Below are 21,516 nucleotides of genomic sequence, written 5' to 3'. Positions count from 1 at the left end.
CCTTTCTCTCTTTGGCATTGTTTTTTTTTTTTTAAATCATGCTATAATTTCTTTCCTTCCAAGTTAAGGTTCTCACCACATTCCACTTTTACCCTTCTTTTCTCTTTCTCTCCCTTCCACCCTATCTTCTTCACACCTAGCTCCCTTACTCCAAATCTGCCCCTCTTTCACCTTTCTTCTCTATCATCATTCTATACCTGTTCAACATTTTCTCCATCCCGACTACCTCCCCAAACACACACACACACACACACACACACACACACACACACACACACACACACACACACACACATTCTCCCAAACTACTATGGGAATTCCATTCCCATATCTCTAGTTCCATCTTTACCTCATGATCCTTCTCCTTTACCTGTCCCTCCCCCACTTTTGACTCTCATTTCTTTCCAAGCTGTTTTCCCACTTTGCTGTTCTTTGCACCTCCTATCCTGAAAAATTTACATTGAATACTTTCCCTCTTCAGAAGACAGCTGGTGCATATGTATTAAGTCCTTGGATGCCAGGCTACCTACCGGAGAAAAACCGTGAGACTAAGAATGGCAGGGGGAGATTGACTAGATTATGAATGTTTAGTGATGGAGCCAGAAATTTAGGGGCAGCACGAATTATGAAAAGGGAATGAACAGCTATGAGCCTGGGGAACAGGAAAATGATAGTTAGTAACTGCATATATACTGAAAGATTTGCAAATGATTTGTACAACCCTGAGATGCAGATGCTATTACCCCCATTTTACAGGTGGGGAAACTAAATCACAGAGGTGTTAAATGACTTGCCAAGAGTCACATAGCTAGTAAGTATTTGAGGCAGAATTTGAACTCCAAGTTCTGACAGAAATTGTGGGGAAAAGAGCGGCAATCGGGGACCATGGAGTAGAACGCCCAGATCTTAGGAAAGCTGTTATGCGAGACTACACAACCAGAGGTCGGAATCTTTCTCTCCAGACATTATGATGTTTCTCAGGTACCATTTTCCCAGTTGCTCAAGGCTAGTTCTAGGTGATGCTCTGAGGTTTCCAAAGCCCTAAGGGGAGTAAAGGGAATGAATGGAAATCTATTCTGAGTACAGGTTGGAGTGGGTTAGGGAACAAGTCTTGGTGGTAATGCTGTTTTTTTCCAACCTGGCATAAATATCACATAGGACTTAAACATATGCTTATGTCAGTTTGTTCATAGCATACATCTCAATTCATGTGTAACTCATATGCTCATGTTACTGATACACATGTAGCTGGATGCAGGGGTCTAACTACACGGTGGCCAAATCTACCCATACAAATGTGTCCAGGATTCTGGACAGAACATTCACAGGTACCTCTATGTACAAGGCTATAGTCTTGTACCCAGCTTCCCATGTACAAAGATATATGCATGTGCCAGTCCTCTCATGGGTATTCCTGTGTGTGTGCCTTGGTGTCTGGGTGTGGATGTGTACAGATCATTTTTTCCTGGCTATGATAGGAAGAACGAAGTCAGCCTCTTGGCCAGCTCCAGCTTCAGTTTCTCTCATGCCTGGCTCTAGTTATCAGAGCCAGGGGGCAAGGTGACAGCACTTCCTTTCAACCTTTCCATCCCCATATTATTCTAAGCAAAAAATAAAACTCAAGAAGGCAATCAAGAAGATGGATTAAGGACTGGAAGCAATATAGAGTAAAGATCAGGCTAGGGATACCATATTCTTGGTTGACAGAAGCAGGAATTGGGAGAGCTGGTGATAGGAAGGTGTCAAAGTAAGAACTGAAAATACCAGAAGAAAACAGTGCTTGAAATAGATGGAAGATCCCAGAGACTAGGAAAGGATTTAGGGAGGACATCCTAAGTTTCTGGGGGATTTTGCTGGGGAAGAGAAATTAATGATGGAGAGCTAGGAAAAGAATGAACAGAATTTCTAATGGAGTATAGGGTTTGAGGTAGGGGAGGAATGACAGGCTGGAACAGCAGAGGCAGTGCCTCTGAAATTGAATGCCTAAATACTTTCAGAGTAGAGTGTCACTTCTGGGATCTGGGATCTGGTTAATGGAGCTTTCTAGGTAGTTGCTAGAATAACTGGAAGCTGGAGGTGTAATTGAGAAATTTCATTTTTGTAAAGGACCTCAAGAATTCTGTAATATAGGAACCTCAATGAGGTAGTTACCCAACTTCTGCTTGTAAAAAGAGCCCACTATTTCCTGATTAAGTCCATTCCACTTTTGGACAGCTGTGATTATTAAAGCAGTTTTTCTTTAACATCAAATTCAAATCATTTCTGGGTTTCATGTCTTTGTGGGTCTTGGTCCAAGGCTCTCCAGGTCTGGAATGCCATGACTGTTCATTTATTCCTTCTCCTAAGTTTCTGCTCTGACCAGAAAGTGAGAGGAGACTCAGATTGATTGGTATAGAAAATCAGAAGACAGATGCAAAGATAAGAAAAGGGAAGAGATGTTAGAGGAAGAAAAGAGCACAGGGATCAAGAGGTAAAGGAAAGAAGAGAGGAGAAATACAGAGAAAGAAGAGGGAAAAGGCCCAAAGGGGAAAATTGAAGAGAAATAGTTCTCCAAAAGGAAGTAGAACTGGTATGAGATTTCCTATAGGATGGGCCCAAGAGAAAAAAGGGACCAAAATTGTTTTTTTGTTTTGCTGAAGCAATTGGGGTTAAGTGATTTGCCCTGGGTCACACAGCTAGGAAGTATTAAGTGTCTAAGGCCAGAGTTTGAATTCAGGTCCTGGATTTCAAGGCTGGTGCTCTATCCACTGTACCACATAGCTGCCCCAGGATCAAAATTTCAAGTGAAAGATTTGACTAAAATGAGCCTTATTATAGCACTGAGAAATAAGACAATTAGCTTAAATGAAACTGATTTCTTTTTAGCCTCACCTAAGTGGGATCTATCTAGAGACAGGAAATCTCTTATTTTACTCTTTAAAGAAGCAATAAGATAAATTAAAGGCATTTTCTCAGTAAAGAGAAAAAGGTAAATATCTCAGCAAAAGAAATTAAAGGAACTGCAAGGAGTTGAGAGAAAATAGATTAAGGGGAGAAAGGGTAGAGTTAAAAGGCTAGAAAAAAGGAGAAAGTGACAGAAGGAATTTTGGACCCTTAGGATTGATTCCCTAAATTAGAGAAATGAGTATGGGGGAAGAGTTTCAATTTTGTGACAAAGGAAAGTCACACAATTGTTTTCTTCTCTGCTGTGAGGAGGATGGGCGTTCATATTTACCAGAGGACCACGGTCGCTGTGGCAACCACACATCTGGGCCCTGGAATCCAGATGTGGTGTATCCAGAAGCCATAGCAGAGCGATGAGGCAAACACTGGGCGTCTTAGTACTGGCCCCCACAGCTGGGAAGGGGACAGGGGATTGGAGTGGGGAGGGGTGAGTTGGGAGAGCGAAAAGAACAGAAATGAAGGGAAAGAACCAGAAAAGAATAAGGGAGAGAGCACAAAGACATGGACAGGGTGAAAAAGGATTTACTGAGATAACAAAGTAATTTAGGGGGAGGAAAGGAGAGAGGCAAAGAAAGGAAAATCTCTAGGAAAAACAGAGGAAACAGTTAAGAAAAAGAATGAAGAAGGAGAATAGCAAACTCAAAGTGAGGAAAATACAGGATGGGAGGGGAAAATCAAAATATCAAGAAAAAGCAGGGAAAAGATGAATTTATCGAGTGATGATGGACTAAAAGGAAAAAGGTAGGAGGGCTGGAAGAAGAGATAACTGCCACAGCAGCAATCAATGTGGAGTGAGGAACTAAACAAGGGAGAGGACAGGATGGAATGAGGGAAAGGAGGCAAGGGTGTGTGCATTACTGCTTCCCCCAGCCTGAGAGAAGAGACTTGGAGGGTCCCACCTCCAAAAATGATGGAAATAGGAGAAAAACTGATAGAGATGTTCTGTGTTCATAGTGGATTAGCACTATCATCCTCCACACTTTTGTCCACCTCCAAATTACCCCTCTCCTCTTCCACAGCTTTTGTCTTCAAAAAAAACCCCTAACCCTGACCACTCCTTTCCAGGGCTATCACCAATTTGTCATCAACTGGAATCAGGTACTAATGGCTGAGTGAGTGAACAGGAAGAAAGGAAATGTAATTAGGAAAAGGAAGAATGTAGGGCTTAAAGAAGAGGAAACATTTCAGGGAAGAAATGGAAAGGGGAAAAAAGAATATGAGGGACAAAATGTTTGGAAGGAAAAGGGCAAGGGGACAATGGGAAAAGGGGTGAGAAGCCAGAGAGGCCTTTCTGAGGAAAAAGAGGTCTAGTTCCTGGGAGCCCCTGTTCCAGGTTGCCATGGTTACTCAATCTGTTTTCACCCCAAACATGTATTTTTTTTTTTTGTGGGGGGGGAGATGATACAGAGGCAGAATTTGGTTGGACACATGAGGTCCTGTCCCTCCCCTGTAGACTTGGGCTCCAGTCCCGGGGTGGCTCATGTCCAGTCTTACAGGCTTCCAGCCCAGCCCAGCCCAGCCTACAGGCGCTTTCTGACCTAGGATAATTCAGCATGGTCATGTCCCCAGAGGTGGTTCATAGGAACAACTGAATAGAATTTGGCCCTCTCCCATCAAACTTCTCTTTTTTCACCCTCAAACCCTCCCCTTTCCCAATCAGGGCTGACAATGTATTTTGTACCACTCCAATTATTTCCCCCCTCTCTACTTCTGGGGCTCCAACTCCTCAAGTGCAAACCTACCCCACCCTACTCAGAATCTCATATACTACCCCCTAGTAGCCACTCCTTCCCAAGCACAGATCCCTCTGGCCTTTTTTAATTGTTTGTCTAGGCACAAAGGTTTGAGTGACTGTGGGAGGCAGAACCTATCCAAGTGTAGGGACCCAATGACTGGTCCCAGGGGGTGGAGATATCCCAATTCCATCCTGTTTAAACAAACAGTCCAGGATTGTGCATCCATCAGTTTGTCAGTTCTGAGGACACTCTCTTTTCCTTTCCCCACACCCTGTATTAGAGCTAGACATAGCTCATGGCAGGGGGGAGGAATGAGGACGACAGAAGGAGGTAGGTGATGACATTAGCTTTGAGATGATACACCCACTCCACCCCATATCCAGCTGTCTTTCTGTTTTTCTCTCTGCTTATGAATACACCCCTTGGAGTACTGAATACACTTTTCCTTTAAAGCCCAAATGAAAACCCAGGAAGGAAAGCACTATTCCTTCACTCCCTCTCAATTGTTTATTTAATAATAAAAAATAACACACAAACATCAATCACCTCTCAATCATCCCCTTTCCCCTTTTTCCCCCAATAATTTCCCCACAAAATGTAAAAACTTTAGTCCCACCTGGGGACTAACTCCCATCCCCAACACTGGAGAAATGGCAGAATAAAAGGTATGTGCAGGAGCCTACCAAAAAAAAATGGAGCTTTTGTACAGAAAAGGGAACTAGATAGAAGGGATAGTTCCATCTCCAAATAAGTGCCTTATAAATGCCAAACCCTGCATTAGAGATTCTCATTCTCTAATCTCTCATTTCTCATTCTCAGCTTTCAGTCAATGCAAGTCAGAGCTGTCTAGGGATGACCAAGATAGAAGGGCTGGTGAGGAGTTTGCCTAGAAGAGCTGGGTGTAGAAGGCAAAGGATTGCCTGAAGCATTGCCCGAAGGAGGAGGGGGCTGCTTTCGAAGGGAGGGGGGCACTGTGGAACTCTTGATGTGGATGACCCTGGTGTCCATGACCTCACATTCGATCTGCATCATCACCTCATAGTCCCCTGTATTTCCCCGGCCTGACAGGGTCTCTGTGGGAGGAGAGAGGGAGAGGATTAGATCAGAATGTGAATAATGGAGAGAAAAGACAAAAATGAGAAAGAGTTGGCAGCAGGATAAGCATGTGTACAGAGAGAAATGGAACAAAACAGGAGAAGGCACATGTATTGAGCCATGAAGGTTAGGAAGGAGAAAAAAAAAAAGAGAGAGAGATGAGTGATGATGCTTCTGCTACAGTCAGACTCAGGCTCCTCCTTTCCCCCAGTTATTGTCCTGCTCTGTTTTCTCCCCCAGATGCTCCTTGTTTTTCCTTTAGAATTTCATGGTTGTCCAGTACTTATGACGCCCATTTCCCCCTCAAAACTGACTGCCCCATAGGATTGATCCATTAAGCCCTCTGATTCTGAAGTCTATTCTCATCCTGTCCCTATAAAGGAAAGAAGAATTACCATTGGGGGTCATGGCTGGCATCACCAAAGACATCTTTGGACGAGAAGTTTTGTTGTGGCTGATTGCTGGGAGCAATAGGTGATCCTAGAGAATCATAATCATTTATAGACATTTATTAAATATCTACTATGTGCTGAGCAAATGAGAAAGGAACAGGCAGGGGTAGAGTATCATGTCTGTTCCCTCTTTCATTTGCTTCCTTTCGCTCCTTGCCCTTCTCCCCAGAAGCCCTATTAGACCAGTGGAGTGAGTGCAGAAGACTGAACATGATGATAATGCAGACAGTGTGAGGTCAAAAGTAGTTGCCCCACACTGAGAAAGCTTATGCCCTGGTCCTGCTCCCTCTTCCACTTATGATACTGATTAGATCAAGGCTGAGAAGCTCACCCTTCGAAAGGAGACAACATAAAATGTGTCTTCCCGACGGTCAATGGCATCTAGGAACTCTGGCTGTGGATGCCTGGGGTGATGATACAGCTGCAGCTGGCTCACAGAGTCCCTGGTGAGAGTGGAGAGAGGACTGGGAATGACAGAAGGACATCCCAGCACACCATTCAAATTCCATCCAAGAGGAAAGGAGTAGGCACACAGCAGCCCCCAGTTACCTTTCAGGGGGGCCAGAAGGTCGAGAAGGGACTGACCAGGCTGGAGGTGGTTTCTTCCATTGGTGAAATTTCTACAAAAAAGGAAATCAAGGATACAGGGATAGGGGAGAAACAGCAGCAGTCCTAAGGTAGCTCCTGGAAGCTGTTACCATATAGTCCACACTCAAAATTTCCTCTAGTTCAAATTTCCTCACCATTCAAACCCTATTCCCATCTCTCCTTCTCTACCCCATAGGACCCCTAGGTTCTCCCCACCTGGTTTTCTAAACCACTACTGATCAGCCCACTAAAATCTCCATCATACATCCATTTCCTACCTGTTTTTCTCTAATTTTACGGAGTTGAGAACTCCTCTTTCTTCCACTTTGGTGTCGCTGGACCCAGCCACTAAGTTCATCTGCAAGCCTAGGAAGAGTGAGCCCAGGGATAAATCAGATACCACTCCCTGGCCCTCTCTTGGAATAAGTGTCCCTGAGAGCTTATCCTATTCTAGCATGGTGCACACATGCAAAAGTCAATGCTACAGAGTGCAGAAGTCTAGAAAAGAGAGTCAACTTTTGAAAAGGCCAATGAAGAATTTAAATCTGGGAATGATGGGAATGGGCACATGATCTCTCAGTACAGGAGAGTCTATCATCAATCTACATTAGGCAGAAAAGAAAGTGATGAACACTCCAAAGGGACCTTTACACACCATGAAGGATTCCTCTTACCGGAGAGACTCAGTCCGGTTGAAGTGGCGACAGTCAGAAGAGAGGAAAAACTGGTCTAAGTCTCTCAGAAATAGCTCCTTGGCTCCCTTGGAAAAGGTTGTTACATTCCTGGAGTAGAGCAAAGAGGACATACACAGCTAGAGCCTGCCACAATCTCACTTTCAACAAAAGAGATGGGGGGGTAAGGGGAAGGAAAAGAGACAGAAAGGGGAAAGACTAACATTCAAGAAGAGATGGGAAGGGGCAGCTAGGTGGCTCAGTGAATAGAGCACCAGCCTTGAATTCAGGAGGACCCGAGTTCAAATATGATTTCAGACACTTAACACTTCCTAGCTGTGTGACCCTGGGCAAGTCAGTTAACCCCAGCCTCAGAAAAAAAAAAAAAAAAAAAAAAAGAAGAGATTTGGGTAAGATAGCTTTCATCCCCACTAAGTAAAGAGGGTTTCAATCAATCAGCAAATACTAAGCTTTGAGATAAAGTGGGAATAGAAAATAAAAAATGAAAGTCTTTACTTTCCAAGAGCTCACATTCATTTGGTAGTGACTTATATCTACAAAAGCATATATGAAATAAATACAAGGCAAATTTTCAGGGGAGAAAGGAGGAGGGGGTCAAGAAAAATAAAATGGTACTTGAAATGAATTGGGAGAAAAAGTAGACACTGAAGATATATACTGAAAATGGGAGATGAGATATTCCAGTGAGGAGTATCTTGTTCTCATCTTACTTGAAATATGGCTGGCCTGCAGCAGATCTGGGCTGTGATTCTTTGTGGTCTAGTGGTATGCCCTGGGTGTCCTGCCCAGTAACTACCCCTTGCTCTGAGAACTCTAGGAGGTGCCTCTGGGGCCAAGATTCTTCCCTGCTCATCTGAGGTGAGGCTGGAGCTGGAGGTGCTTCATTGATGCTAAGGAAGATGAGAAAGCCAAAATAATAATGATGATGATGATGATGATGCATATTTAAATAGCACCTGAAGATTTATCAAGTGCTTTCCTTATAGTAAACCTGTGGAGTTTGGAGCATAAATGTTATTATTCATATTTGAGATATAACAAAACTCAAGAGTCACAGAAGTTAAATGAATTGGTCACAATCACAAAACTGGGAAGTAACAGCCCAGATTAGAATCCAAGCCTGGGGTGGGAAGGATTTAGTTAGGGAAAGGATCCAATAACCCACTCACCTATCAATCCCTCCTGTTCTATATCTATCCCAGGTTATGGCAGATCTGATCTAAATAATGATATAGATGATGATCTATATCATTAAACTTGAAAGGGACAGAAGATGAATAATATCTGGTGAGAGTAGAGAGATGACTGGAGTATAGAAGGACGTCACAGCACAATATTCATATTTCATCCAAGAGGATGTCCTTCCCTTGGTGGAAAGGTTAGGTGCATGGCAACATAGAAAGAAAAACATTCTTGCACAGGCAAGAAGAAATCAACAGCTATGCCTGATACTCCTATTTATTTAATTAAATCCAATTGAAATTAATTAAATTCAGCAAACACTCTTTAAGCACTTATATATATTAGGCATTATCTTACATGCTAAGGATGAAAAGCCAAAAAGGAAATCAATCCCTGCCCTCAAGGAGCTTACAGTCTATAGTGAGGAAATCTGTCTACAGATAAATCAGTTTTAAGATATATACAAAGTAGTTTCAGAGATAAGAAGAGATGGAGAAGGGGCAAAGAGTGACTAGAAGTGACTAGAAAGGTATGGAGGTGGGAGATGAAACATAACATACTCAATCATCCCATTGGTTAAAGAAGGGAAGGATAGAAAAGATAAAAGAAACAGTAGAACTCTAGCTGTGAAGGGCTTTGAATGCTAAACTGAGTTTATGTGTTATTTTAGAAGCAAAAGGAGCCCCTGGAGATTCCTAAGTATATGAAAGAATCAAAAGAAGCTTCTAAGGGGGATAAGATGGGCTCTGCCCCAAGGCAAAGAAAATGGGAAGCCTCAATCCTTTCATCTTATTCAAGTGTAGGGAACACAAAGTGAAGGGGAAATAGGACCTTACCTGACAGGCCCAAAGTTGAAGGCAATGAAGAGGAGGAAGACCATGACACAGATGACCTTCCTGTTCCCAGACCCAAACTTAAGTTCACTGTTCTAGAAGGACAGAAGATAAACAAGACAGAGTAAGTCACCCTGAGGCTCCTCTCTGTCATCAAGTTCCCTTGGGTCTCAGAGCCCTCACCTCTGCCAGCAACCCCTCAAGTCGTCGTCGGAGAGCTGCATTCTCACGGCGGAGCTGCTGGTTGTCTGAAAGGACCACCTGAAGTCGGGCCTCCAGCCCCTGCAGGTACTCCTTCTTCTTCCGCCTGGACTGACAGGCTGACTCACGGTTCTTGATCATCCGCTGCTGACGCTTTAGCAGCTTTGCCTGAAAATGTGTGTGTGTGTAAAATTCACAGATCTTCCCTTCTCAGAGACCTCCAGTCCTGCTCCCAAGTCTAGAAGCAGACCCTTACAGGACTTCAAACCAACTTACTTTTTGGCTTCCCTACCCTGGCAACCAGGAGGAGAGTTTCTCTTCCCTCTCCCTGATCTATCTATAAGAAGCTTTCTCATAATTTCCCCTAGTTCTGATGAGGTGGATGGAGTGCTGAGGATGGGGTCAGGAAGATATCTTCCTGAGTTCAAATCTCACCTCAGAAATTACTAGTTGTGTGGCCTTGGGAAAATCACTTGACTCTGTTTGCCTCAAAGTTTGTTCATCTATAAAATAAGCTGGAAAAGGAAATGGCAATCCTCTCCAGTTATCTTTCCCAAGAAAACCTCAAATCAGGTTACAAAGAGTTGGATATGACTGAAAACAACTGAATAACACCCAGTAAGAAAAATTCTGTTGCTCCAGTTTTTCTCTTTCTTCAGTTAGTAAAGGGAATTTAATTTCCCTTATGAATCCCTCCTCAAGATAAAAAGTTCAATCTTGCTATAGTGGAAGGTCTTTCTTTTCAGCTCATCTCTCTTTTTCCTCAGAACCACTATTGAGTACAAGCCCTCTACTCCCTCACAGCCCTGCCTTCCCTGTCTCTGCATCCTTAAGCCAGGACTCCATCCTTTCGGGCCCTATACTCTCATTCCCCTCCTGCTATCTCCTATCTCTTCCCTATTCTGTGTCTCATCTCCAACTTTTTCAACTTCTTTTTCTTATGAGAGGTTCCTCCCTAATCTGTCACCCTCATTTTCCCCTAATACTTACATCCACTTCTGGAGGACATGGAGTCCCAAGCACGGGAGCTGGAACAATGCTCTTCCTCTCCAATCTGGGAGTGGAGGGAGCTGACCCCTCCCCCACAGGTGGTTGTACTTGAACAGGTCCCTGGAAAAGGACTACAGAAGATCCAGATGAGACTGGAGTGAGAGAAATAAAGAGTATAGTGAGGTAAGCAGCCTGTATTCTAGTTCAGAGGTTCAAGAAGTGGTGGTCTTCCTGGATCCAGTCCTACGTCCCTTCTTCCATACCTGGTGGAGGCTGGCCTAGTGGCTGCAATAGAACTGTAGTACTGGGAGGTGAATTTCGGAGGCACAATGGGACATTTGTCACCATAACAGGCTTTGGTGGCAATGGTGGCTTACGGTGGGGTAGGGCCTTTCCTGGGGAAGGGACAGAGAGCAGAGTTATCTGGAGGGCAGGTTTTTTACAGTGGGAAATTCAGAAGGTAGAATGGACATTACCTGAGGGGCCATCAGGGTTAGGACCCACATTAATCTGGACTGATCCAAATGGGGAAGTTAGGACATCCCCTAGAAGGCAGAGTTGAGGGGCTGGTGATTCTTTTTTTAATCCTAGTGCCTCCTCTTCTACAAAGGGCTGCAGAGAATGCAGAGTACAGATAAAAAGGGAGGGGGTAAGAAGTAGGGGAGAGAGGAGAAAGGAATGGTGAGGAGGTATTCTGGTTGGAGAAAAACTTCTTATACTTGGGGGAGGGTGACAATAACAAAATGGTTGGGAAGAAAGCACGAGGTGAGGCTTACCTTACTGGGGAATTCTTCGGAGAGCAATGAGGCCTCTGAGCTAAGAGAGGAAGAAGATGAGATGGACTCTGTCTTGGTCTGTACATCTGTAAGGTGGAAGAAGAAAGGTTTGGGAGAAGGGGTGGTGTGGTCGAACTTAGATTTTAGGAAAATTACTTTGGTGGCTGTGTAGAGAATAGATTGGAGTAGATTGAAATTTGCAATTATTTCAATAGTCAATGTGTGAAATGAAGAGAGTCTTTACCACAGAAATGGTCATGTGAATAGAGAGAAGTAAAGATGCATATAAGATACTGTGAGAGTAGAAAAGATAAGACTGACTAGATATATAGAGTGAGTGAGAGACAATTACACCTTCAAAATATCTTATAACCATACCTTTCTATTCCCATTACTTTAACTCCAATTGAAGTCCTCATCACCTTTAATCCTGGAACATAATAACCTAACTGATCTTCCTGCCTTTAGCCTCTTCATCTTCCCCAAATTCTTAAAATAAAATCCACTCAATTTTTCACCATTACTACAACAACCTTCCTCAAACATTGCTTTCTTCTTTGATCAAAATCTTTCTACTGTTTGCCACTACCTAAAGGATGAAGTAATAACAATAACAGCTTGGATTTACACAGTATTTTATGGCTCTAAAATTTTCTTCACTATATTATCTCATTGTGCCAATCTGGGCCCTTCACAATTCAGTTCAAATCTATAAATATTTTAAGGTCACAACCTACTTACTCAATTTTATCTTCTGCTAGTTATCAGTTCAAAGCCTACATTCCAAACCAGGTTAATGCCTCATTGTTTCATGAACTCTGTCCATTCAAACTTCTGCTCCTTTAATTTAAATATCCTTTAGATCAGTGGTCCTCAAACTTTTTAAATAGGTCCGGGACCAGTTCACTGTCCCTCAGACTGTTGGAGAGGCCGGACTATAGTAAACACAAAAGCTCACACTGTCTCCGCCTCTCAGCCCATTGGCCATAACCCGTCCTCACCGGCGCATCTGGCCCTCCGGGCTGTAGTTTGAGAACCGCTGCTTTAGATATTGCATTCTCCAACTAGGACATCCTACTCTTTCTTCCCTACCTGCTCCAAATTTTCCTTTATTTTCCAGGATCCAGACAAAATTTTATCTCCTCCACTGACATTTTTCCTTGCAAATACACTTATAACCCTCCTGATTATGGCACTTAATCACAGATCCTATGTAGTGTTATTATTTCAGTGTATATTTTTCCTTGACTAATCCAGTCATGCTGCCACTATTTAGGCCCTCACTTAATCTGCTTCCCATTAACCTCCAGACTGGTTTTTGTGCAGACATCCGTGTTATACCATGCCACACTCCCCATCAAGTTTCAGATCCCCTTTTTGTTTCATCTTCCTCCATTAGAATATAAGCTCCTCCAAGGCAGCAAACTGTCTTGTTTGCTGGTCCTTGTATCTCCCAAATCTAACAAATAGAAACTGACAAGTCCTTCATAAATGTTCTGTTTTGTCCTTTCCCTAAACACTGTAAATTCTTTGAGGATAGGGAGGGGTTATCGTGCACTTTCCATAGGACAAGACACATATAAGCCCTCCATTAACATTTCTTGAATAATCAACCAGGAAGGAGACAAGACAACTCACTTAAGAACTCTTGCAGAATAGAACACAAATGAAATCTGTAAAAGCTGAAGGAATGGGATTCGTTCCCGGGCTGAATATTTGGAATACGGATCAGGGAAGGGAGAACGGGACATCTATCTCTCTCTGCTCATTTTCCCGAACATAGGCCTGGACTTTGATCTCCCCTCCCCTCGATCTCTTTGCCGGTTATCCTTTAGTTCTTCCTTGCCATTATACTACGAGAGTCTAAAGAGGGGGGAGAAAAACCGGTGACTACCTGAGGGGTCATCTGGGGTGAAGCCCACACTAATCTGGACAGCTCCGAAGGAAGGCTTCAGAACTTTCCCCAAAAGGCAGTGTGGAGAGCTGGGAGATTCTATCTTCACACCAAGTACCTCTTCCCCCACAGAAACCTACAGGAAGTGGGAAGAAAGAAAGAATAAATCAGATCACAGAAGAGTGGGAAGAAGCTTCTCAGCTCACAAATAAGGTGTGAATGAAATTAGGAAGACTCCCATCCAGAGCGGAAGGAGAATGAAATTCTCACCTGGCCAAGAGGTTCCGTGAAGAGAAGAGAAGACTCGAAGCTGAGAGAAGGGGAAGAAGGTTCTGACTTCACCTGTGGGTCTGGAAGTGAGGGGTGTGTGGGAGGGTGATGAATAAGAAAGAAAGATCTAAAGGGAACGTGCAGGGGAGAAGGTGGAGAAGGAGGAATGGCCTTGGAAGCTCAGGGTAAGGGCTACCCAGAGGCATCTGGAAAAATGGGGGAAAACAACAATTTCTGTTTACTCCCAGAGGCCTTTGGGCAGCAATGGACAGTGGAAAAGAGGCTGGGAAGCATGTTTCCAATCTGGGAGACAATTAGACCGGAATGTGCGGAAGATGGGGTACAAGTTATCCTTCACCTGGGAATACAGGCAGAGGGTCCCATGGGGGTTCAGGGGAGGAGACGCTCATATTCGTGTCCACAGAGCCGCCATCAAACTGTGAGGGATGAGAGGGACCGGCGTGAGAAAGGGCACCCGGCAGGACGCGACAGATCTGCTCCCGCGCGGGAAGTGTAAGTGGCAGGGCAGGCTGGGGGCGGCAGTGTGGTCTCTGCCGATTATTTCATCTCCCTCGGCCCCCAGTGAGGCTGGACCAGACCCTGCGGCCCCCAGTGCGGTCCTTAAAATTACCGGGACATCCTGCTCCAGACACCTGAAGAGCTGAACTTGATCCTCGGTCACTTCATCAAGGCAATTATAGAGAGTGCGGTCTGTAAGCGGGATGTGACAAACATCAGTCTTAGGGGCATCCCCCCATTCCCATCATGGTACAGTCCGAAGGACTCAAAGCCCCCTCCTACAATAGTGGTACACCTCCTCCCGAGCCCCGGACCTTCCCCGGGGAGGGGGGGCTCCTCATACATTCACGTGAAAAAAAAGGGCAGTGGAGCAGTCCAACGGTCCCCGCGACCGGCACCCACAAGGAGGACCACATGCGGGGGGGGGGAAGGACCCACCCCGTTTCCACCCCCAAATAGTTCAGCCCAGAAGCCACGCCCCACCCAGCTCCCGGAGAGGAGAGCGTCCTTAATGGCATTCCTCACTAGCCCTTTGTACCCTCCTCACAATCCCTTCTGGAGCTGCCCGCTGCGGCCTCCGCCCCCTCCCAAACCCCTTCCCCGCGGACCCCAGTCCTCAGCGCTGAGCAGGTTGTCGGCGAAGAAGCGAGTCGGATCGGCGATTTCGCTGAGCAGCAGCAGCTCTGCCGCCATTTTCCCCCGCCCCCCCAACCCGGAGCCGGCTCGAAGCCCCACCCTCTTTTACCAGTATAGACCAATCACAACACCATTGTGCCCCTTTCTTCCCCGGAAGTCAATTTGACTAATCAAATGCTTCAATGCTTGGTGGAGCCAATGGGAGCGAGGCTCTGTGTCTCTGGGGCGATGGGAACCCCGCAAGGGAAGCCCGACTGTCCCGTGGTGCATGTGTAACATCCTTCAGGAGTAAGAACCTCTTGGAAGCAACTACCTCGAGTTATACGGCTAGGCCCTCTTGTAGCGGTCTTCTCCCCGCTCCTTAGAGAAGGTGGAGGAAACCGCAGGAATTCGGGGTTCCAATCTCTTGTCACACGTGCCCGGATTTTGTGAAAGTTATTGGAGGTCGTTTCCCCGCTGGTTATTTGTCATCTCCTGGTTCCTCTCACAGATAATGTGTAAAAAATATTTTTCTTATTTCCTCCTTTTTTCAAAATTCATTGTTGGAGGAAACTTCAAAGGGCAGAAAATTCTTATCTGAATTAGAATCGAATAAGGATCTGCAAGCTTGGCTTGCGGACCTAGAGGAATATGGCGCGGGGGGAGGGGGGAGAAACGGGGCGGAAGAGAGGGTGTTGGTTCTCCACCCGTGACCGGCTTCCTTCAGATCTCAATTAAAATTCCAGCTTCTGCAAAAAGTTTTCTTTGTGCTCATTAATGCTGGTCTCGCTCTCTGAGATTATCTCTAATTAACCTCACTTGTAAATTACTGTCTCTGCATTAGCCTGCTTGAGGACAGAAAATGGTTTTGCCTTTGTATCTCTACTTGTCAAATGCTTGTTGAGGACCTATCCTTTCTAGCCCTGAGTTGGGTTGAATATAGTCTCCGGGGTGCCTTCTAATTCTGAATCTTACCTCTCTGTGATTCTCCAACAGCCTGGACTACTTCTGGAGGCTATGATTTTGAAAATGTTTACTTATGTTGAACTAAAATCTACTTCTCAACAATTTTCCTCCTGTAATTCTGCACTCTGAAATCAATAGTTGCTCCTCCTGATTGCTCTTCAGATACTGGCAGAGAATGATTACATCCCCCTCAGTACTCTTATTCCCACATTGATTCTTCTGTATGTACTACTCACCCCACCTCTACTGGCCTTGGGCTCCCCCCCTTAGGCTTTAGGCTTGCTATCACTCCAGGGTGACCCTAAATTTCTAGGCATTATCCAATTATATAAATACTGGGGGCCCATTTTTGTGCAACGACAAGTTTATATTCAAAATGAGCCTTATACAAAGGGAAATAAGATACAAGTTGAGAGTAAAGACTAGAGCTTATAACTTATAAGCAAATCAAGAACTTCAGAAAACTAGAATAGAAGATAACACCAAGTAATTATTATTGTTGTGTTTGTTGTTGTTTTGTCCTTCAGGAAGGTGATGCCTTGATATGCAAGTGAATTGGATTTAAGTGAGGGAGGGATGTGCAAGGTCACCTGCCTCATTTTCCCCTCCTGAGCCATCTGGGTCCAGTGGCAAGATAAGAATCAGGACAACTTGAGATGGCTCTGGATGCAATAGGAGACCTTGGCCTTTTTAAGGTAAGGCCTTCAACAGGTCTCAGTTTGAAGCAGCACCCATTCAGTGATTAAGGCCAGATAATAACTGACACAAAGAATCTCTTCTGCTTGTCAAAAAAAAAGAAACAAATCCAAAAATCTGGAAGGGGAAGACCCTCAGGCAAAAGCAGAAATGATTGCTATTTAGATTTATTCTATCAAGATCGACCACCTTCTTCGCTCCCAACTTATCAGAATTAATGGTCCTTCCTGAAATTATGACTTTCTAAATATTTCTTTCTTCTTGCCTTTGTTTCCCTGATAGGAGCACTATGAAAGTATCTGGAATTAATTGCTGGAGGCTGGATACTTTTGAGACAAGGATCCAATCCAGATGGCTGGCTTTGCTAGTTCAAATTCTCCACCATTAAAATATTAAAAACCCAATCTCTGTCTTGCCTCAGGTTCTTCAGCATTACAGGACAAGGGTTATAATATAGCTTGACAATTTGAATACTACTTCATTGTCACTTTCTCCATGTTAAGAGAAATCAAAGAAGGTTCCACCACATTTTGTGGACCTCTTGTGGTAAACAAGGGAGGACATGGAAAAAAAAGTGGCTCAAAATGAGCAAGGTTAAATGGTTGTGATCATCAGCATCACTGGAGAGGAAATACCAAATCAATGAGATTATAGATTCTCTTGAATATATTATAAGGTTCTTTGGATACACTGACAACAAAACAAAAAATATATGCCAATTTCTGGAAGCTTCCCTGCTTGTTCACAGATAAAGAACTAAAAGATAATTTGAGAAGGGAGGGAGAATTAACAACTAAAGAGAATTTTAAAAGGCTTTATGTCAGACACGGCACCTAAGGATAATCCTTATATCAAGTTAGTTATTCTAAGAGGTAAAAAGGGAACACATTTCAATTTTAAGAATCAGGCATCCTATGTGAAGAAACAGAGGCATGAGAAGACATGTTAAGTTCAAAAACTAGTTAATAGGCCAGTTTTTCTGGAATATAGAGTTCAAGGAGAGTAATAAAAATATAAAGTCCAGGAATGTTAGTGAAGGCAGATTTTCAAAGGATTTAAACATCAAAGTTAAAGAGTTTGTTCTTTCTGTTCTTTCTCCTAGGGACTGCCATGGGAGCAACTGCAGATATTTTAAGCAAGGCTGTATGGGCAGAGATGTGTTGATCAAGATTAGGAAGCCTGAGAAACAGTGAAATAACCATTGTAAAAAGTATGATGAACAATTAAGAGAAAATACAGGATTGTAGTAGAACAGTGAGGTTTCAGGTGAGATCAAAGTAGATAATATAAATTTGCAGTAAGTTCAGTCTCTGTATTTAACATTGACTAGAAGACAAGATAGGTAATGAAATTAACTCTGGCCATGGAGTGGCAAATCAGAAGTGGCTGTGATTCAAGTAGAAAATAGTAGTGTATATTATTGAACTGATCAATCTAAAAAAATGTGAAGATTGTGAAGTAAGAAAAATGAAACCAGAACACAGAATAAAGGGAAGGAATGGAAGTTGAAGGGAAGGAAATAGTATTTCTCCAGGCCAGCAAATCAGAAGATGGAATATGAAATTAAATCCAACAAGCCTTTTCTCTTCTAAATTCATGCGACTCCAAAGCCTTTTCTCTATTAGCACAGACCACAAATTACATCAGTTTCTTTTTTTTGTTTTAAGTTCTGATTTTTAATTATCCAAACATCTTTCGAAGACCCCGAGCCAGCCCTGCATCCTGTTCTCTCCCCCGAATCACCACCCTCCCCAACTCCTCTCTGGCAGCCCGGTTTCCTGGTTCTACCTCCAGCACCATCCGTAGATCAGCAGCAGCTCCATCCAGTTCTCCAAAGGCAGCCCGGGCTACTCCCCTTCTGTATAATGCCTTCACATGCCTTGGGTCTCGTTCTAGTACTCGGTCACAGCTCTGAGCTGCCAAGGTAGGCTGCCCTAGTTGCAGCTGACAGGCAGCTAGATTGGCATGAAGGATGGTTCTGTCTGGAGGGCCAGGTGGGGGAAGAGTCATCAGCAGCCGAAGAGCTCGGCTATAGCACCTAGCAGCTGCCTCAGGGTTCCCAGCTCTGAATAATTCTGTGCCCCTAGCTCGCTCTTCTGAAGCTAACTCTTCTTTCTCCTTGACTGACAACTCCCAAGAGTCCTTGCCCATAGTGAAAGACGCCAGGGTGACCAGGGCAGGGGGTTCAGCTCCACCAGGGAGCAAGAGCTCTGCCTGTTCACCTGAACACATGGTTTCCAGGCATTTCTCCAGCACCTCTCCCCAGAGACTGTCTCTCCATGGCCCTGATCCCACAGTTAGTTCTGTCCAGCCTTCAGGCAAACCGACTCCAGGGGGAAGCCCAGATACTAGAACCTGGCACAGGGAGCCCCCTTTGGGTTTGTCCAAACCTTGGCCCTGGACCATGATCCTCTTGACAAAGCTCCCATCAGGGCAATGCCAGAGAATAGGAGACTGGAGAGGCTCTGCAATCTCATTGCTGGATCGGCAATGGTCCAGAGGGTCTCCTCTCATACCAGCAGGAGCTCTGTCAACTCCTGGAGGATCCTCTGTTTGAGGAGTCAGTGGCTCTGAGTCTGCTGCAGCAGAGAGGGCTTCAGTAGGCAGGGCTCCAGAATCCAGTCCCAAGGGCCTGTCTTCTCTGGAGCTGTCAAGCCCCTGCTGGACTTCCTGCTGTTGAAGAATGTCTTTCTCTCCTATTAGACTGCTTGGGACCAACTTCAATGAGCCCTGGCTCTTCCTCTCCATTTTGGATAGGGATTCCAGATTGAGAGACTGAGGAGTACTCGTTCTGCACCTAAAAAGAAAATCAGAGTCATGAATGAATTCAGAATACGCTCTTATGCCTCCTTTTGCGTCATAGGCATCTTTTTTTTTTTTTTTTTTTTTTTCAAATTCTTCTGCTTGTACTATCTCCTGGTCCTCTGAAATAACCAGGTTTACACTTCTTCAGCCAGCCTCCGACAGCTAGGAACTACAAGTCCCAGAATTCTCTACGATGACAGTAACCCGTCCGCTTAACGGCGTGCCGGAAAGTCCAAAAGTTGTAGGAAAAACCAAAATGATATTGCCTAGGAGAAAGCCGGGGATGCTGGGTGTCCCACGCAACAGGAGTCTCTGCCAAGGGATTTCCATTAGGATCTCACCTTTAGTAGGGATGTAGAGAACTGTTGACGCCGCCAGTTTCCTTCCCTCCCCCCCGTCAGGTTGCTCACCTAAGTGGCCTCCTGGTAACCAATCCAGGATGGGCGAATCTTCCCGTGGTTACATCATGAGTACTTACGTCATTTCCTTCGCAACCGGGAGCAATTTAGACCAGCTTTATCGATCACATTTCACCGGAAGCCTGGAGAGGGGGAGGGGCCAACAATTCAATCTCGAGAGTTAGAAGTTTTTAGAAGAAATGACTTCTTTCTTGAGATCATGGGCTCTGGGTCTCCTGTTCTGTCCGGATCCCACCACCGGGGGCAGCCAGGGGTCTTACATTGCCAGTCTTCAGAATACCAGTGGACATGGCCAGCCGTGTTCTTGAGAAGAGTCGGGAGCCAGAGGAGCGGGAAAGAGAAGACGGCTTTAGTGCCGATCTGTTACATGTTCAGGAACTCCTCTCTTGCCTCTCCTGCCTCCTTTTTTACACCCCGTAGCTCCCAGTGCCACGTATAAGCCTAAAGAACTACAGCCAAGTTCAAGCTGGGGAGGCTCTCCTCTGGGCTTTGTGCTCGCTCTTGCGCATTCATCACCGGTCAAGGGATTCTCATGCGTGACAGCAAACACGCCTCTGAGGTCCTCGGTCCACCATCCCAGCCTCAGTGTGATGGAGAACAGACCCTGAGTGCATACACAATGGAATCCATTCAGTGCTGCTATCCATCAACCTGACAAGTTGGCCCTGCGCTAACCCAGCTGGTTCTTTCTCATTTTCTCAGCTGAGCCCTCCGCAAGGCCCCTCACACTGCTTCTCGCTGTGAACCGCCTTCCTACGCACACAGCCCCGTTAGAGTTCTGCCCAGTCAACGCTCCCGAGCCTTGCTTAGCACCGTGCCTGGCACATAATAGGAACTGAATAAATGCAAGTCAGATACCTGACTCCTAACCGGGGGCCGTGAAGGAGAAGCATGTGTGTAAAGTGTCCTCCCTCCTCGTGAGGCCTACTAATAATCCTAGCCCTGGGGGGTCATACCGATCCCCATCACCAGGTTTAGAGCCAAATGAGATGCCAGAGATCATCTAGTCACGGGCTTTTAGAATAGATTGTGCCTGGCACGATTTGATTGGTTAGGGACCTAGTCCAACTGTATTTTTTTTTTTTACATGTGAGAAAACTGAGGCCCAGAGGGGAAAAAGGGTTTGTCTGCACTGATAAAACAGTATTTGCACAACCAGTATTTAATTATCATTTCTATGCTAATAATTTACAAATCTAGTTGTCCAGCTCTAATCTCTAGTCTAATATCTATTGAATATCTTATTACATGTCTCAGCTGGACTCATCATCTTTTCCCCAAACCCTCCTCCTTTCCAAACTTTCCTTTTACTATCTAGAGCACCAACACTCACTCTAGTCCTAAAATCTAGGAGTCATCCTTAGTTTTTTTTAATTTTCAAAAAAATATTTACAACATATTTTGCTTCATGAATCATGTTGGGAGAGAAAAATCAGAACAAGAGGGGAAAACCAGGCATTTGAGATAAGCCACCTGGAATTTTATGACTCTGGAATGTGAAAGTGACCAGAGCTTTGAGGCCCTGATTTTCTTAGTCCCAATGGGGCAAGGAAGGAGAGTGGCCACAATATTTCCACTCAGGACATAATAATTCAGGGAAACGGAGACAGGAAAACTCAGGTATCATACCCTCCAACATTGTCTTTTCCTGTCATTTTAGTCATTCTGAGAGGTACAGGTGGTACCTCAGAGTTGTTTTAATCTACATTTCTCTAATAGTGATTTAGAGCATTTTTTCATATGACTATAGATGATGTTCATTTTGTCATCTGAAAATTGTCTATTAATAATAATTGACCATTTATCAGTTGGGGAATGACTTGTATTCTTATAATTTTGACAGA

The 21,516-nt window shown here is 44.5% G+C and overlaps 2 protein-coding genes and 1 long non-coding RNA gene across 6 annotated transcripts; 1 reads left to right on the top strand and 2 right to left on the bottom strand.

Moving 5' to 3' along the window:
- Window positions 1-5,163: 5,163 nt before the first annotated feature.
- ATF6B (activating transcription factor 6 beta) lies at window positions 5,164-14,903 on the bottom strand. Of its 3 annotated transcripts, none has more exons than XM_074311360.1 (18): window positions 14,780-14,903; window positions 14,284-14,363; window positions 14,011-14,089; window positions 13,653-13,732; window positions 13,383-13,518; window positions 11,489-11,574; window positions 11,189-11,324; window positions 10,976-11,107; window positions 10,713-10,864; window positions 9,705-9,890; window positions 9,525-9,616; window positions 8,217-8,396; window positions 7,489-7,596; window positions 7,093-7,180; window positions 6,776-6,846; window positions 6,558-6,669; window positions 6,170-6,254; window positions 5,164-5,752 (listed from the first exon to the last, which is right to left on the bottom strand). In XM_074311360.1, exons 1-18 carry the CDS (start codon window positions 14,862-14,864, stop codon window positions 5,526-5,528), a joined length of 2,115 nt encoding a protein of 704 aa, XP_074167461.1. In that variant the 5' UTR covers window positions 14,865-14,903; the 3' UTR covers window positions 5,164-5,525. The 3 variants fall into 3 exon arrangements, with proteins under 3 accessions (XP_074167461.1, XP_074167464.1, XP_074167462.1); XM_074311363.1 differs by having other exon boundaries at window positions 13,653-13,692; window positions 14,780-14,889; XM_074311361.1 differs by lacking the exons at window positions 13,383-13,518; window positions 13,653-13,732 and having other exon boundaries at window positions 14,780-14,898.
- Window positions 14,904-14,989: 86 nt separating this feature from the next.
- LOC141566601 (uncharacterized) lies at window positions 14,990-16,852 on the top strand. Its single transcript, XR_012489362.1, has 3 exons — window positions 14,990-15,304; window positions 16,280-16,447; window positions 16,731-16,852. It is a non-coding gene; the product is annotated as an uncharacterized LOC141566601 (long non-coding RNA).
- Window positions 16,853-18,095: 1,243 nt separating this feature from the next.
- On the bottom strand, window positions 18,096-20,618 carry FKBPL (FKBP prolyl isomerase like). 2 transcript variants are annotated; one of them, XM_074311365.1, is made up of 2 exons: window positions 19,732-20,618; window positions 18,096-19,245 (listed from the first exon to the last, which is right to left on the bottom strand). In XM_074311365.1, the coding sequence occupies exons 1-2, from the start codon at window positions 19,734-19,736 to the stop codon at window positions 18,129-18,131; spliced, it is 1,122 nt and encodes a 373-aa protein (XP_074167466.1). In that variant the 5' UTR covers window positions 19,737-20,618; the 3' UTR covers window positions 18,096-18,128. The 2 variants fall into 2 exon arrangements, with proteins under 2 accessions (XP_074167466.1, XP_074167467.1); XM_074311366.1 differs by lacking the exon at window positions 19,732-20,618 and adding an exon at window positions 19,595-19,684.
- Window positions 20,619-21,516: the final 898 nt, after the last annotated feature.

The sequence above is a fragment of the Sminthopsis crassicaudata genome, chromosome 4 (genome assembly GCF_048593235.1).
Source record: "Sminthopsis crassicaudata isolate SCR6 chromosome 4, ASM4859323v1, whole genome shotgun sequence".
In the NCBI taxonomy this organism is placed as follows: domain Eukaryota; kingdom Metazoa; phylum Chordata; class Mammalia; order Dasyuromorphia; family Dasyuridae; genus Sminthopsis; species Sminthopsis crassicaudata.
This window is presented reverse-complemented; position numbering and strand designations above follow the sequence as displayed.